The 18470-nt window shown below is 41.2% G+C and overlaps 1 protein-coding gene across 1 annotated transcript in view; it reads right to left on the bottom strand.

Annotated features, from left to right (window-relative positions):
- Positions 1-633: 633 nt before the first annotated feature.
- Positions 634-18470, bottom strand: part of pkd1l1 (polycystin 1 like 1, transient receptor potential channel interacting) — a 48024-nt gene continuing 30187 nt past the window's right edge. The window contains 14 exon segments of the mRNA XM_088441849.1: positions 634-874; positions 2000-2100; positions 2174-2317; positions 2377-2526; positions 2630-2779; positions 4079-4192; positions 4272-4412; positions 7603-7707; positions 7788-8007; positions 8083-8186; positions 12198-12266; positions 12370-12481; positions 12570-12677; positions 18312-18430. Of these exon segments, the coding sequence (XP_088297975.1) occupies positions 649-874; positions 2000-2100; positions 2174-2317; positions 2377-2526; positions 2630-2779; positions 4079-4192; positions 4272-4412; positions 7603-7707; positions 7788-8007; positions 8083-8186; positions 12198-12266; positions 12370-12481; positions 12570-12677; positions 18312-18430 (1863 nt within the window). The 3' untranslated portion in view covers positions 634-648.

The following is an 18470-nucleotide window of genomic DNA, read 5'->3' as shown; positions in this document are numbered from 1 at the left end:
ATAATTTGATATGATCAAATACACAAGCTTTATTTCTTTAATTGCGTGCGGTTGGATGCATTCAAAGTTTCGGGATACCCATCTCAGCTGTGACCCTCCTGTGTGGCATTTACATGCACCCCCCCCCCCCCCCCCCCCTTACCTTTCTGCAGGTAAGTAAACAACAATCTCTTTGAATCTTTCCACATTCCAAATGCACGTTAGGTTCATAGAAAACTAAACTGTTCATATGTGAAGAAGTATAGAAGTGGTTCATGGGTCCACTTCTGGCTGGAGCCATCCTTGACGAAGAGTTTGAATAGTCTCCCCATTCCTACGTGGGTTTTCTTTGGGTACTGCATGTTTAGTCCTCACAGCAAAAACATGCAAGGTAGGTGCTATGTATTAGATACTCTAACTTGTACTTAGGTGTGTTTGTGAGTGTGAATGGTTGATTTATCTTTGTGTTCCCCATAGCTGGTACCCACAACACAGGGTGTCTTACTCCCTAGGGACAATTGGGATAGGATCCCGCACACCCGCAAACCATTTGAGGGTAAACGGTTACGACAATGAATGCACGAATGAATGAACAAATTAGAAAAGATATCGTACAATTTGTGGTGAATGTGAAGCTCTCAAAAATATCCTTTATTCAAAAATGAATGCTTACAAAGACGCATTGTGAATCAGAACTTTGACCATCACTTGTGTAGGTGTTGTCTGACTGGTTGTGCTGCACTTCATAGCTTTACAACATAAACATTTCACACTTTTTCTAGTTGTGTGACTAGTTGTCCTTATCAGAGCACCATTTATGAGTGACTCACACTCAAACAGATTCTGCACCATGGATTTTGCTTCACCACTTCCACATGGTTGAGGCAATGCCACACTATGACAGATGACATAAAATTGTCAATATAACATGCAGCGGTACACACATTTTCAGCACTATGTACAGTAATCCTAATGAATTTTTCATACCTGGGATGCAATGAAACTGCCATATATAAAATCATCAATAAAAGATAAAATTATCTGTTAATTCTGTTTCAACCTATATCCAATTGAATACATTACAAAGACAAAACATCTCATTTTCAAACTTTAAACCCCCCCTTCCCAAAATTAGCTCATTAGAATTTTGACATGATTAACAAAAAAGCTGGGACAGGTGGCAAAGACTGAGAAGGTAATTGGAAACAGGTGGCTACCATGATTGGGTACGTATAAAAGGTGTTTCCCTGAATGTCTCATTTTTTCACAAGCAAAATTAGCTGAAGTCTGTCTCTGTGGGTTAGGGTTAGCTCGTCTATGATGGATTCATGAAAAACTGATGAAAAATGAAAAAAGTGCTCTGTGATCTGATGAGTACGCATTTCAGTTTGTTGTTTGGAAATAGTGGCTGGTGTGTCTTCCGAGACAAAGAGGAGAAAAAAAAAAAACAGGACTATAATGGACACACAGTTCAAAAGCACACACACAGTATCTGTGATGGTTACTGGGCCGTGTTAGCACCAATGGCATCTGTGAAGGCAAAACAAATACCGAAAGGTTTTTGCAAAGACACATGCATCCATCCAAGGAATGTCGTTTTTATGGACACTCCTGTTTATTTGATCAAGGCAATGCCAAACCACATTCTGTAGATTTTACAAAAAGCATGACTTATTAGAAAAAAAGTGTGGGTACTAGACCGGCCTGCCTCTAATCCAGATCTGTTTTCTATTAAAAATGTGTTACACATTAAGCGTAAAAATACATCAATGGAGATCCCAGACCAATCCATGAAAACTACATCAAGCAAGAATAAGAATGAATTCCACCTACAAAGCTTCAACAATTAATATCCTCAGGTCCTAAGCATTTATTGAATGCTGTTAAATTAAAGGGTGACGTAACAGTGGTAAACTGTCCCAGGTTTTTTGGAAGAGGGTATGAAATTTTGACTTAATGAGCTTCAACCATTCAAAACTGTAAATTTCCTGTTGGATGCAATAGAGCCCTTTTTAATTACCTGAGAAAGTGAGAGCCAGCTGTCCTTTCTTCATAATTTTTTACACAGAACAAATCATTCATCCGAGATTCTGGTTCTGTTGAGTTTGTTCTTGTTATGTTCTATAGCACAAACAAAGAGTTAGAAACTGTGAAGCAATCATCCAGTTTGTGTACTTTTGTGGGGTTTTTAGACCTGAGAGTAGGGTTCATTATGGTGGGAGGCTGAAGGGTTGTCATAGATGTCTGCATAATGGTCAACAGGGTGTATGGCATGCAGTCTGTTTAGTCTGAGTAGTAGCTCATCCAATAAAGTTTCAAACTCCTCCAGGTAGTAAGTCTGAAAACGCAACATGTTGTGAGGTTTAGGATCAGATCAATGATGAAGTAGCTTTTCACCTTGCTCTCTACAGAAGGCCTGGCTTGTTCTTCGTGTCCAGTGAGCTCACGAACCCTCTGTTTGATGTCATTGCCTAATTCCATCAAAGTGCACACTTCCTTGCTGCATTGATGGTTTTTGCTACCTGCTGAGGACACAAAGGCCATCATCTAAAAAAAAAAAGAAAGAAAAAAGAGAGAAAAAAAGGAAATGGTACATGTTGGCCATCAGCATGCACCTTGATCAACACTGATGATTGTGAGCAGCTAGTACCAGAGCAGCACAGGACAGGCAAAAGAGGCCTGGGTGGCTTAGAAATGAACTTCCATCATGGTAGAGACCACCAATGCCCTTGTGATTCCAACTGATAACGAGCAGTGTGTGTAGGGAGTGTACAACCAGCCAAACAATGAAGGATGACATCTGTTACAGAGGAATAGAAAACAATATGCCTATTAGTTCTGCAGTATTCTTTTTTTTTTCGGATGAGGACAAGTTGAGGGGCAGTATGTTTCTACCCAGCATTTCTAATGCTGTGTGCACACAGAACGCGAACGAGGCGAAAAAGCGGACAGTTTAGTATTGTAGTCAATGGAGTTCGCGCGACAGGGCGTGATGGCGCGTCGGGCGTCGCGATGGATGCAAATAGAGACGAGAATCACTGTGCGTCGTCATGCAAAGCCCCACGCGATGAAATTTTGTCTGTCGCGTGAAGTTATAAAAATGTAACTTTTTTCACGTGTCGCGACAACCAATCAACTTCAATAACGTTCAATGTCTTATGCCGTGTTCAGATGGAGCTCTCGTTTTGTCACCAGGTCGAGCATTGCTGAGAACTTTCACTTTTCCGGGATGTGGCAAAGCCAATATTTTTTCCGACAGTATCTGTATTCTTCTTTTTTTACTTTACGGTGACAACAAAGCAGCTGCCTTGATTCATTCCTGCCCTCTGTGTGAGCCGTTGAATGTTCCCGAAGCTGATTGGCTGATGCGACGCGACAAAAGTTCAAAATTCTTAACTTCTCGCATCATGCGTAAGCAAGCGCCCGCTCGTCGATCAACGTGTCATTGCGCACGTCGCGCGAACTCCATTGACTACAATACAATACCGTCCGCTCTTCGTGCTCCATCTGAACGCGGCATCACACAGGGCAGTCATGAATCATGACGGCCGCTTTGCGGTCACCGGGAGCTATCCAACACAGCCAGCTGAACTTTCAATACAAAATCATCAAGCAAGAGCACTCACCTGCCTGTTAGAATGGTGGAAGGGAGAACTTGGGACAACTAGGTATGTGCAGAGTTTGCTTCCTTTTTTAATAGCTGTTGACCGTAGTTACTGTGCTAAGCTAATGATAGTGCAACATTGACAGCTCAGTATTTGGCATTGTATCGGCCACTTGTGACGTCAAAGTTTTTTTTTTTTTTTGGACAGACTTGTATTGCCACAAAGTGAGGGACACGCAGTCTAAAAAAGAATAACGTTGCTGTAGGAGAAAATATTGGCTCTGCTACATGTGCACGGAGAGTGTAAGATTATTTTATGTGGTTATCACTCCAGAAGAATTTTTGCACCTATTTTATTATTTTATGTAGTTATGACTCCAGAAGAAATTCTGCACTTGACACGTTACATTACAATAGTTATACCTTTGCATGGCAAAAGTCTGTTCCATCCTAAAATTTGTTGAAAGTGGCAGCAATATTCTAGTGTGTACTTACAAAGGTTGGGATCGATCTGGCCATATGGATCATAGACGTCCTGTGCACCTTCAGCATAGTCCCACATTTTACAGTGAGGAGGAGAAGCAAAACGCCATGCAGGGAACGAATATGCTGAAAAATATCAGCAAGTGTCAGCAATGTTGTGCACAGAAAATGCTTTTATATATCTGCTCTTTGGTCATTCTCTCACTTGTTCCCTCTCAGCTAGAAGGGTGACATCCACGTGTTCTTTACCATTGTACCTCTGCAGCAACTTCACAACCTCCATGGCCTCAACAGAGCGGTAGATTTTGTGACAAAATTGCATGATGATCACTATTTGGAGAGTTATCTACAAACACAAAAGATTTTTATTGACATAAATATCATGAGGTGAATTTGAAAAATTGATAAGGTCCTATTTAAGTGGACTGATTCGCTCAGCATAAAAATTTGCGTAAAAATCTTCATGTTAGCGCCAGTGGACATCTAGTCTTCATCGTTTGGGGCCGTGTTGCACCTGTCTGGGCATTCTGGCTCAGGGTGATTGCGTACTTTTGATAATTTGGTCACAGAAAGTAGACTGTCCTTAATTTTCACTTTAGTGAAAGTCTATTTTGATAGACCAGCTATGCCTGGCTGGGCGATCATGGGGACGTGGCAGTTTACCAGTATGAATGCACATCAATGCCATGCAAAGACTAGCAAGTCCATTTCAACATCCACAATGTCAACCCCTCTTATATATCGCATGTCCTGATTTTTAATGCGAATGAAGACTAACACAAGGATTAGTCAGGGCTCGTATCCTCCAACTTTGGTGCACAATGGCTTCAACAGTTACACCCAAATCTACCATGCACAAAGTCCATAAAGCGAGCGAAAAATCCCACCTATGTGATCAGTTAAGACCGTGTCAAAGCATGTGCTAAACTTGCGATCTGCACAAAATAAGGGCCATAGTGTACACTCTGGCCTTTGTGTTTTCTTCTTCTTTTTTACGTTTTACAGGGTGCAGTGCACTTTTAACAAAGTTGCTGTGATCTCTATTATTTTGTTTTGTAAAGCACACAAGAATAAATTTTAAGTCACTGGGTAGAAACGCAGAGCTGTTTTGCCAATGTTAAATTTGAACAACAAACACTAGGTGAAAGCAATCTCAAACCATTTCACAGTCAATTTGGCAGATAATTGTTACACAAGTTCAAGCATTTATTATTTCCACTTCCAGTTGAAATCTCCTGTCAAACTAAACATAAAAAAAATGCATATGTCTTTAATATGATCGCCAAACACTTGTTTTGAATTTCCATTAGCTTAATGCTAAAACACAATGCAAACCACCACAGAAAAACAAAATGACAACAATGTCAGTGTCATAATCGGCCATGCACATAAGGGATACGCATTAAGCACGCAAGACAGAACGCACTGATATATACTGTCGCATGCGTAACTTGGCGCATTTGCGTACCCTCCCTACTTTGACCCATGACAACCGTGCCTGGCTTGAAGCACACTTAAATGGGGTGCAAGTTTGATACAAGGTCAAACAGTTTCAAATATTTTTGTTGACGAGTATGAAAAGAGCACATGATTATGGCACAATTTATGGCTAACAGACAAGCTAACAGAGAAGCACTAGCTAATCACCCACTTGCTGGATGATGAGAAAAAAAAAAACCAGGAACAACGCAGGCTCTGTGTAACCTGTTAATGCACCTAATGGACCTCGGATTTCAAGTACTGCGTGTCACCTGTGCTGTGCCGAGCCACCGTGACCAGGCCACACATAACGCCGCCACTGAAAGTCAGGTCTTCAATTTCATTACCAACCAGCATTGCCTGGCGGCAGATTCAGTTGTGCCCAGCGGAGTCCCTGGAGGGTCGAATTGCGCTTTTGCGGGGAGTATCGCTCGATTAAGAAAAAGTTAAAACGTTTTGTCAACAAACAAGCTCCATTTGTTAAAACATTGCGTGCATAGTACTTAATTGTATACTTCATTTACAACGAGTGAGTACATAGATTATTCATTTCAACATTTTAGTGAATTCATACAATCGAACGCGACAATATTTGTACATGGCAGTAACAAAACGAAAACATTTGTCTTGAAGTCTTGATGACAATGGCACAGAGAACGAAAACCAATCGCGTTGGGGTATATCCAGTCAATCAGCAAAGTAAAAGACAATTGTGTTGATGTGGAGTGCTTTTTTTATATATATAAATACGGATTTAGATCACGTTGTTTTTCCTGCTTGGTCCTTTCTGAACTGAGGAATTGATCACGAAGAGCAGATCCTACAAGTCCTGCGTAAAGTTGATGGCCATGTGAAGTGTAACAATAAAATCTCTTTGAATAAAATAAGGATTCTCCTTGAAGTGTATTTAGGAATGTTCATTTACTTTTATTAATGTCTTCAGTATTTTGCAAAGGTCTCATTGGTGTAGTTTTTGTCAGCGTAAGTTCAAAGTCAGATAAAAGAGAAAAAGGCATTCCCTTAGGGCCTGCCTTGGGGGCTGGGGGTTTCTGGACCCTTGGCCGTCTCACCTTTTGACCAAATTTTTGACTTTTGTCTCAGACTCCAAAAACAAAACTTGTATGTGACTGGGGGCCACATTTTCCAGAACATGTAATTTGAGTAGCAAAGGAGGAGATAGAGGGGTTTAAAGGAAGAACAAAAGGGCCATGTTGGCTCTTGTTGTTAATGTGTTAATGTTAAAAAGGATACAGTTTTAGGTATACTGTACTTATACAATTTTTATAGATAATGTTATTTTTGGTCAGCGTGGCAAGTAGCCTATTTGGGAGGGGGGGGGGAGCAAAATGTTTTCTCTTTTCTAGGTGGGGCTTTGCAAAATATAATTGTGAAGTACTGCTTTACAATGTTGTAGAATTTACCTCTGACTTCCTTGCACTAAATAAACCGGGTCCCAAACGAATTGCGCAAAACATAACTGATGGACTGATGAAACTTTTTGAAGACACAGGTTTGAATAACATGATGTCGCTGCAAGCATACAGACAGTGCGCTTAATGTGGAAGCGACACTCACAATTACATTGAGGGAGGAATTTTTAATGAAAATTAAGGTGAGTACCAAACACTTCGCCCTGGTACTCAAGTGAGTAACTCATAAAAACAAAATGCGCGCCCCTGATCATAATCTTTTAATCAACATATTAGAATACAAATGGCACAACTACACATGTAGACAGAAAATATTCCTATCATCACCAACGTAAACTGTTTAAATTAAGCAATGAAAGTATTTAAAAAAAAAGGGTGGCCCCCTCCATTGCTTAAGTTGCCCATCTTTGGTTTAGACTTCAGAGTCTTAACATAACACAACTTGCAAATGTTCATGGATATAGGAGGAAGTGTTCGAAAACCAACAGAAGTCAGAAAAAACACACAAACCCAAGAGAATGAAGATTCAAACCATTAACCTTGCAAAGGCTTATTATTGCTACAATAGTAAATATCTGTGTAAATTATATCTTAGTAGTATGGTATACTATGATATGCAACACTTACATGCATCCAGTTGGATGGTGCCGCACAGTATCCCATTAAGCCTTCCTGCCATGCAGTTGCAACTTGAACACAAAGATGCCGCAGAGACAAGCAAAGGAAGAGTAGCTGGAATAAAAACAAATGTGAGAATCTCAGTTTTTATAAATTGTGTCATCAGGTATCCTGACCATATTGTTACTCATTACCTGGCAGACAGCAACAACATAGTCCCAAACAGTAGGTGTGTGGTAAACCTTTGCTGAATGGATTGCGGCGGAGGTCAGTATGGTACCAGTGGTGCTCTGCTCAGCCAACAGGGTCACAGTGGTGAACAAGTCAGGTGCAGGACTATACAAAGTGAATTTCACCTTGAGAACCACACAGCCATCACATTGTAGCCTCTTCAGTTTACACATAGCATCAAACCTAATGAAAACACAGGGACCTTTACTGGTGGAATCAATAATGGTCCCATTCTATCGTTGTGTACTGGATTTTTACTTAGTGTGGCCGAGTCCAACTGCAGTGTTCGGTCCAAAGTTGCAGCCAAATGGAGCAAACCATGGAGCCATGAAATGTGACATTGGGCAAGTAAGTGATCTTTTCTGAAAAAATAGACATGGATGGAAGACAAATTAAAGAAGCCACACAGCTACTTTTTTTTAACTAAATCATTTTTAATTTACTTTACTAATTTATTTTATTGGCCACATTTTTAGTTCTGTTTTACATAAGTGAACAAAAGACAATTTTAAGAAGAACATTAAAGAAACACAAAATGGAAAAATCAACGTTTCATTCTTTCCTGCGACTTTTAAACAAATTAATTAACTTTGCTATTTTTATGTTATATTTTACTTGCTGTTTTTATATTATACTGAATTTTAATTTTCAGTTTTACCAATAAAAGACGGTGAAGAGACTACGCCACGTATACAGTGCCAACATGCTGTAGTACAGCATAGAGCCACAGCGCACTCATCTGGAGGTATTATGCGCACAAGATGGCCTGGCCTCCTGTGCGCTCTTGTGTTCTCTCATCTCTTCATGTTCAAATACGATTACTATGTGAACTACATTTTCACAATTTTGTCATGTGTGGTTGGGGTTTGTTGTTTTCTTTGGGTTTTGTTCATGTTCCTAAGTTCTAGTTTCAAGTTTTGTTTCCCCCTGCATCTCCTTTTGCTGTCAGTGTCTCATTAGTTCGATCTTGTCCACCTGCCTGTTTACCTGCCCTCCTTCTCATCCAATCAGCTTCCCCTGCCTTTCGTCTCTCCCCCAGCTGTTGTGTCATCTCGCTAAGTGTGTAGTCTAGTTAAGTTCCCAGTTTGCATTCGCTTCTTGTCGGGTCAATGTTTATTTTCCGCGCTGCCTGGTCCTTGTCATATGTCTACCCCTCCCCCCCTCCCCCCCGCTGTCCTTTTGGTTCCACCTTTCCCACGTCCCACACTGCCTCAAGCCGCCATGCCCAAACGTGACAAATTTAGCTGATTGATATAATGACTCATGTAACTCTATATCCGTAATGTGTTTCTTGTGCCATTCAATAATTATAATTCTGACATACAATCATCAAGTACAGTGACTCCCTTTCGCTGTGTTTTTTTCGAAAAAAAAAAAAAAAAGCTATACTGTATTGCGGCAACACGCTGTGAGGGTTTCTTGCATGCCAGACAGACGAGGTAACTACAAATGCACTTGCACGGGCCCTCCTCAGACGTGGAACTACAGTGGGCCCCTGGTTTACGAGATTTAATCTATTCCGCGGTTGGGATCGTAGCACGAATTCGCTGTTTGGCGGGCAAGCCAAACCTATGTTAATTCGCTAACGCATGTAAAACTCCAGGTAAAACCATCAAAATTGAATATGCATATTAAAAACTTGTATCAAAATAGTATAGTAAGTAGTACAGATATATAATATACATACATGTATACAATTAAAAACATAAATAAAAAATGTTGAAATGATTTATTTACCTTTATGTGGTGAGCTTGTTATGGCCATATTTCCTAGTAAGAGTAGCCTAGGCTAAGCTAGTTTAGCTTTCTTTGTATTTCTTGATTATCTACAGGTTCGTTTCCATACATATCATCTTCTTACTTCTCTCTTTAACATCACTAGCAATCTTGGGACCCATGGCTAACCCATGCAAGTTTGAATTAAGCAGTAAAATGCACAATAAATACGTTATTTTAAGCAGTCAGACAACATCTAGTCCGTGGCATGCCGCCATTTTGACCGTGATCCCGACCAAGGGCAGACCAATATCTTCAGGAGTCGTGACGCAAGCCAGCATCTGAGTAATGCGTTGCAGCGCAGGCAGTTTGACGTGACCAGAAAATAAGAACAATTACCTAAAAATGCCTGAAGATGGAGATTAAACATCACAAATACAGCCAACTCCTAGGATCATGACAGTTGTTTTTGTCGTAAAGCAGGAAAAATACCGTAAAGCGGGGATGAAAAAATGTCGCAATCCACATTGTAAGGGGAAAACAACGTAAGGCAGGGATGATGAAGACCGGGGGTCCACTGTACTGCAGTACTGTACACATATTTACTTAAGTCTTAAATAATTAAACCTTATATACACTTTACAGTAAGTGTACAGTTTTCCCCTTTTCTTCAAGTCTCGCGGAGCTGAGACCTGGTCTGTACATGATCAAACAGGATAACAATGGAGAGTTGACACTTTTATTTTTATAAAATACCATTTTATAATAAAAGAAATCTGGGGAAGAGACTTCCAACGGTCTGGTGAACGGTGTTTTTGCTCCTCTCTGCCTGTTGACAACAACGTGTGCTGGGGTGCACATAATGAGTTACATGGCACGTCCCTGTGGAGTTGTAATCTACTCCCGCTTTTACACCAACAGGAGCGTGCCATATTAGTTATGAAATGCACCCACATCAAAGGCACCCAATTGTCGAGGCAGTAGGCGCACGCACACACATTGGCAAGGCAGAAACACAATAGAGCAGACATTCACCAGACTGTTGGAAATCTCTTACCTAGATTTTTTTTTAAATAAAATGTTTTTCAAGTTTAAACTCTCCATTGTTATCATGTTTGATCATGTACAGATTTGACTTTAATTCTGCTAATACGACTGCAGCTGCGCGAGACTTCAAAGGAAAGGGGTTACTTCTCACTTACTGTTCAGTGTATAAGATTTAATCGTTTAAGATTTAAGTAAATAGGTGTACTGCAGTAATATTTGTCTTAAATAACATGTATAGCATGAAGACCTTTCACATTAAAAAATATAATTGAAATATTTGAAAATATTTGAAAAGTGAAGGCGACACTTTGCGGGTTTCACTTTTTGCGGGGGAACTCCAGTCCCCATTAACTGCGAAATACGAGGGATCACTATAACAATCTGTGGTCAAGAAGCATTAGGGAGCCCCAATTTAACTTCTCCACAGGCCTCCTGTTGGAAGCACTAATGATGCCAGGGAATGGCCATTTACAGATAGTGTGTCAAATACGGAATGTTTTTTTTTTTCTTCTCGACTTGCCATAGGTTTTTCATGACAGACTATATTCAGAATTTCAAACAATTTTCAATTTCGGATTTCCACGCAAAGCAGGAAATAATATCTAAAGATGGAGCTGAGAGAATTGCTTCAGACACAGATGGAATCAACACTCATTTAACACAGAGTGGTACGCATGTTCCTGTTCTGCTTTTACTGCCTTCATATTTTATCAAGTCGTGACAGTGAGGGATCACACAAAAAACTTTTGGGATGTTAAGGATTGACTTGGCTTTGGACAAACCACGAAGACTTAACATCAGCATGCACAATGCTAAGGGAATGGAGAAAGAAAAGAGTTTAAAAGATCTCATTAATGCCACTTGCTACTCCTCGCCAAACAGGAGTTAGCATTTTGTGGGAATTATGAAACCATGGGCTCTACCAATCGTGGCAACTATGTTAAACTTTAACATGCTTTTGAAAAAAAAGATAACAGGCTAGCTAATCATTTGGAGTCATCCACTTGATTTTCTGGCTTGTCATATTGAATACAGAACAATTTAATCAAAGCAGTTGTGGACGTCAATAGATGTGGACGTCATTTCATTAAATGTGCTTTTTTTTATCCGCTATATGCTGTATGCAGATAAGAGATTTTAAACAAAACAGTTAACTGCTGACAATTAATGTACGCTGCTGGGGAGGGCTCATTGATGTTTGTAAATCTCATTAATGACGTCAGTGCCTCCCCAGCAATGAACCTCACTACATGTCATAATATTTAATTGATTGTAAAATATATTTGAAGTATTCTAATCCTTGAGCTGCTCACCTAGCTGAAGTCTCATTTGATTTTTGAACTGACAAGTGTTTTGAAATCCAGGCTCATATGCTTACCACGACTGCATTTTACTTCTCAAGTTTGTCATCCATTTTAAATCTTTTTAGTACAATGGGATTTTAGAAGAAAAAAAAATCGGTGTGTAAGTATTATGGAATTTTAGACCAAAAATTGGTGTGTACTCGATCATAATTGATAAAACTGGACTTTTGTTGTGAACAATATTCATAGTACAACGTATATAAGCAAGGTATTTCTGACTATAAATAATTGATAGATTATACTTACTTTTTCGAGCGGTGTCGTCCACATGACTGGTTCTCCAATCAAGATGAATGATCGTTGTAAAACATAAGACTAATGTCACATGTCGTGATAAAATATGAATCAGAGTTAACAACAATTGCTTGTTTTTATACCCCACACCAAAATGAAAATTTTGCTGTATTGTCAAAATAACCTTAATTGAAGCAGAGGTATTCTCATACAGTAGATTAAGCAAAGTGCTCTCCGTCCACTTCTGCCAGTCTTCATATTTCTCTATGCACAGGAATTCAGGCATCTGTCTACAACTGAAATAATGTCAAATATATATATTTTTAAATTTTGATCATGTCTTTGCTGGAAAACATTTTCTCTAGACGTGTTTGCATCAATTACCCACTAATCTGTTGTCTGATGGCTTTGATGCCGTGATGGTCAGTGAATGAACTTTCGTGGAAAATGCATGACATCAGGAGCAGCATAGCAACAAAGACAGACATATCCCTGAATGACAAAGAGATGTACAAAGTATATTAAACATGTAAATACTTACAATGCAAACCTGAAATGATTCACAGTGCTTCACTTTTCCCACATTTTTTCTGGTTGCAGCCTCATTTCAAACTAATAAATTAATCTCTTACCCCAAAATATTACTCACATTAAAAGGTCCTGCACAACCATTTGGTAGAGCACATTTTGAGTCCCTGTATCTCATTGAAAAATGTGTTGAATTTAACTAAACCTGATTGAGCCAACTCTACCGCTCGGATTATACTAACATATTAATAGCATTATAGCTGTACATGATTAATAATTTAGATTTTTCCTTTCTGTTTTAAAAATAATAGATGGATACTAAAACATTCTATGGTGCAAGGCCACGCACGCTTCTGGTCCTTGTACCAGAAAATCCTCAAGACTCTAATGCTGATCTGAGTGATGACGATGACCAAATTGACAATCCAATATATCAGCCAATACAAGCAGAAGACAGTGGGGACACTCTTATGAATCTATGGATGAGGAGGAGGTTCCCTCAACAAGTTTATCCTCTAAACCGCCACCCCATAAGAAGAGGAGAAAAGGTAAAAACAGCCTAATACCTGTTTTCTTGGAGGAGCCAGAGGACACCCCTGACACTAGTCCATCCTCAGGCCTAAAAAAAGCACTAGGAAAATCTGGAAGCATGAAGACAGTGAGGCAACCCAAGTGCCTGATGCAAGATTTGAACCCCCTGAAGCTGTGAAGACACCCTTCCAGTATTTCAAGACACTCTTTAGTGATGACACTCATCACTGATTCCTGCATATAATCAACATATTGGAGGCATTGATCTTTCTGACATGCTGGTACACATGTACAAGTCCCCAGCCAAGTCAAGGCGATGGTACTTTCCCCTGTTTGGATACATCCTTGAGCTCTGCATCTCATATGCGTGGCTGGTCTACAAGAGGGACTGTGGCCTATTGAAAGATAAAACAATGCCTCTGAAAGGGTTCCGACTGGCAGTTGCCCACAGTCTGAAGAAAGTCAACAAGCCAGCATCCAAAGTTGGCTGACCGCCATATTCCTCTCCCACCCCACATGTCATGGCAGAAGAAACGCTACACCGCAAGACCATCACAACCGGAACTGGATGTGCGTTTTGATAACTGCGGATATTAGCCACTAAATTGTGACAAGCAGTGGCGGTGAAACCTCTGTCCAAAGGGGGTGTCAAGATGGAAATGCCAGAAATGCAATGTTTTCCTGTGTTTGAATGCAAACCAACAGTTGAGCATTTGCTCCACCACAGATACACAATTAGGATTTATTTCTGCTAAAGATTTTACTTTTCAAAATGTTTTTGATATTTTCAAATGTATTTTGACTTTTACCATGAACAGTCATCTCAACCGTTTGGTAGAGGCCTATAATTAATAAATTGTGTGGTATGGAAAAACATTTTGGGGGGGATATTGTTGTTATTGCCCCAAGGAAATAACAAATGCAAAGAAATAAATTTTCAGTTTTTTTTTCTTGGTGTGGACTTTAAAGGGTTAAAAAAAGAAAGAAAAAGTTCGGGACATTTTTAGGACGTTAGAAATAGAAAACTAAGAAATCACCGAAATTTCCATAAATATTCACACTTTATTCTTTGTTGATCCCTCAAGTCTTTTTGAATATGATGCCACAAGCTCAGCATATCTAAAGATTTAGGCAGTTCTTCCAGTCTTCTTCACAATAATTCTTAGCTTAGCTTAGCTTCATCCGGTTGGAAGTCTGTGTACAGCGGGGGGGGGGGGGGGTGGGGGGGGGTGGGGGGGGGGGGGGGGGGCTGCTCTCAAAACCACATCATCCTTCTCACTATATAATATGAGGAGCAGGGCCAAAAACAAAGATCAAGCCAAACAAAGAACAATTGAATTAACTGTTAAACTAAACCAGTTCCAAAATATTATTTCGGGTGTGGCCCACCCGGCCTGGTACCAGTTGATCCACAGACTGGTACCGGGCCGCGGACTGGTGGCTGGGGATTGCATTTTTCCTTCTATCCTGTCTAGTCTGCCAGTTCCCGCTCCTGAAAATCATGATGTTGCCACTACCATGCTTCACTGTAGGGATGATATTGCCTGGTTTCTTCCAAACATGACACCTGGAATCCGCACCAAAGAGGAGTGGATTGCTCCATAGATGGTTGTCCTTCTGGAAGTCTCTCCTCTCTCTAGAGGGGAATGCTGGAGCGCCCATAGTGACCATAGGGATCTTGGTCACCTCCCTGGCTAAAGCCCTTACAGGGCGATTCCACCATATCCGCCTTGCTCAGCTCCGTTGCGTTGCGGCGTGCCGTAGCATGACGCATCCATGTTAATGAATGAGAGCGATTCCACAGCGTTTGCTGCGCTCCGCTCCGTTCCGCCACCGTCCGCGGTGGTCCGTCAACTTTATGCAAGACTTCAAATATCTGGTCTGCCGCGCACGCTGCCGAGTCAATTCTAAAGTTCAGCAAGCACCAAACAGAAAAAAGAACGTGGTCTACATCCAGATATAAAAGCAAAATTTTGTTCTCCTTTGCTGAATGATTTAACGAAGCCAAAAGCGATTGCTTCTGCATGTCTGTGGCATTGTCATCGAGACAAAAGGAGCAAACGCTTTTCTTCTGTTAATTGGCACTAACGTGTACAAATACAGTATATATGACCGTGAGTCGCGATTCAATTAATTCACTTCAAAGTTAAAACGAATGCCATGTCTAACAGATAAAGTTTGCAAAATCTTCACAACACACCAACCAGCTCGTGCCATCAGGCTAGATGAGGGCATTTGGCCAATAGCATACCGGCATTTCTGTGATTGACGTGACGGCGGCCAATAGCATATCCGCATCTCTGTGACTGAGACCGTGACTGTGACCTTAATCGACCAATAGCATATCGGCATCTCCGTGACTGACACCGTGACTGAGACAGTGAGTGTGACATTGTAAGAGCAATAGCATATCAGCGTTACCGTGAAATGCGAAAACAGTAGATTTAATTGATGCAGCTAAGCGAAAAAAAATAGTACGGACACATTGACCGGCATGCTGGATTGTTCGTAAGTCGAAAGGTTTGTGCAGGGGGACAAAAATCGCCGCGGTCCACGTTCGTAAGATGAAAAGTTCGTAAAAGAGGGAGTTCGTAAACCGGGGACCCACTGTATTGTTATAGACTTTCACCTATCTTTTTGGTGCAGCCAATCTGCCGGCCTTGTAACTGGTGATTTGAGCCTCCAACTCAGTTGTGCGAACCCCCGACTGATTTCAGCTGGAAATCTTGATGCTTGTCAAGATTGGTGTAACACAGTCTTTTCTGAAGTTTCCTGTTTCGCCACACTTGAAACACGGGCCAGCTACCACACGATTTAGGCTGGGTGTTTGCGAATGTCCTCCTGCTTTGTTGCAACTGCTGGTAGTTTTGCTTTCGTTCTGGACCTTGGCTTTGAGTTGGTTTGGGCTGTTGGTGTTTTGCACTTAGAGACAGGAGATTCCCAACTTGCAGCTGAAGGCTCTCGAATTTGTTAGCAAGAGATTTCACTTCATCCATTAGCGTCACAAACTGGTCAACTGTGACATACTAAGGAGTCTGAACCCTGCGGGATATCGCAGCAGTATCTTCAAGCATGTCTCCTTCATCAACCCATGCGATGCGCCTGGTTCGGTTCCTTAGCTCAGTTTCACGGCCCACTGTGGCTTTGAAGTTATGTTCATGGGCCTCCACAATCTTTTGTGCGTCAACAAGAAAGCTCGGCTCACGGTTCATGACTTCATAGGCCACCTTTTGGTTCCGTAAGCCCTTAAGAAAAGCATTGGTTGCCAGTTGGTATTGAAGCTGAAGATCAACTCCTGGGTAGGCAAGTGTGACAAGGCGTCTCACCTCCACAGCAAATTCAGCCGATGTCTCACGGCCCTGACACAGTTCTCCCAGATTCCTCCTTATTGTGGTTGGTGGATCAATTTTTCCAAAATGTTGGGTGAGTTGCTCTACAAGTAGAACATAATCTTCCCTTGTGCGCTCAGGAAGTGAGCAGACATGCCACACTGCAGCGCCTCTCAAACATTCATGCAGCCTGTCCACTCGTTCCAAGGCACTGCATCCATACTTTTTGGCTTGGCGTTCAAATGGCATTAAGAAAGAGTCCCAGCCATCAGTTCCATCAAATATGGCTAATTTAGGTCTCTGAGGTTCTGGCATGTTGAAATAGGTATGGTTGAAATAGCTGGTTGAAATAGACTCCAGTATTAGGTTCCCTGCTTCCATAGGTGGTGTGGGAATGTGAGGTCTCGTGCTCCGTGTCTCTCACTTCTTGGTGTCTATTGTCAGTGTCCGGAACTTGCCTTGATGGTCTTGTTGGTCCTGAGTTTCCAAGAGAGTTTGCAGCCATTTTTGGGCTATATCCGCCTCTGCTTGGCTTGCTGTTGCCCCTTGTAATTCCTCCGTCATATTCGCCCTGTTTTTATTGCGTATTATGTTCACTTCGTCGCAACTTCCGGTTTTGCTCTTATCGTGAAATCGGGGACCGAAAGTTGTGTGCGGCGACGCTGCGACAGCTTGACTAGATCTCCTTTATTTTCCACTTTCAATGAGTCAAAGGGCAACGCGTGTCGTAGCTCGACGTCCAGTCGTTCATCCATTCGGAACGGAGATTTGACTATGTTTTAGCACGGCATTCACAGATTTACAGTGAATGGGACATGTATGGAGTCGCCTTCAGAGCCCCCAGGAGCCCTGTTTAGGCTTATGCAATGAAGTGTTACCCAACCCAACTTTCCACAAACAACCGAGTCGACAACCCCCATGCATGCGTACTCTGACTTCCCATTCCCAAGGAATGTTAGGAATGAGTGACGCTGCGAGGTGCATCGCGGCGGATTGGGGACGCAAGCGGTGGGCGCGGGTGGGATGCGGAGCATGGCGTATGTAGTGGAATCGCCCTGTTAAACTCTGATTGCTCAGTTTAAACAAACGGCCAGCTCTAGCAAGAGTCTTGGTGGTTCGAAATTTCTTCCGTTTACAAATAATGGAGGCCACTGTGTTCATTAGAACCTTCAAAGCAGTAGAATTTTTCTGTATCCTTCCCCAGATTTGTGCCTCAAGACAATCTTGTCTCTCAGGTCTACAGACAACTCCTTTGACTTCATGCTTGGTGTTTGTGCTCTGTCATGCATAGTCAACTGTGAGAACTTGTATATATAGATGTGCCTTTCCAAATCATGTCAAACCAACTGGAATTACTGCAGGTGGACTCCATTTAAACTGTAGAAACATCTCAAAGATGATCAGTGGAAAAAGGATGGATGTGAGCACAATTTTCAGCTTGATGGGAAAGGCTTTGAATACTTATGTAATTGTGATTTGTTGGTTTCATACTTTTAATAAATTTAAAAATGTCCCCAAAACATTTTTCGCACCGTTATAATAGAGTATTCTGTTCATTTAATACAGTTTGGAATGAATCTGTAAGATGACAATATGAGAAGGGCTGTAAATACTTTCCAAATGCACTGAAAATAGTACACTCAAAAAGTGCAAAAGCCTACAATCCTGAACACTAACATTAGCGTAAGAGTGTACTGGCTGGTCCAGTTCCATACAGTACATAACAAAACTCACTTACCTAAGGGTTTCATGAATCAAAGCCTCACGTCTTTTGCGTGTTCGAGTCAGCTTCAGCTCTGCATCAGTTGGTGGACGCACAAGACTAAGAAATCTTGCTCGCTGGCGTTGCCTAAGAACCTGTAAGAAAGAAATTATACTGTTTAAATGGGAGAAGTGC

This window comes from Hippichthys cyanospilos, chromosome 19, assembly GCF_059441005.1.
Source record: "Hippichthys cyanospilos isolate Australia breed blue-spotted pipefish chromosome 19, RoL_Hcya_1.0, whole genome shotgun sequence".
In the NCBI taxonomy this organism is placed as follows: domain Eukaryota; kingdom Metazoa; phylum Chordata; class Actinopteri; order Syngnathiformes; family Syngnathidae; genus Hippichthys; species Hippichthys cyanospilos.
This window is presented reverse-complemented; position numbering and strand designations above follow the sequence as displayed.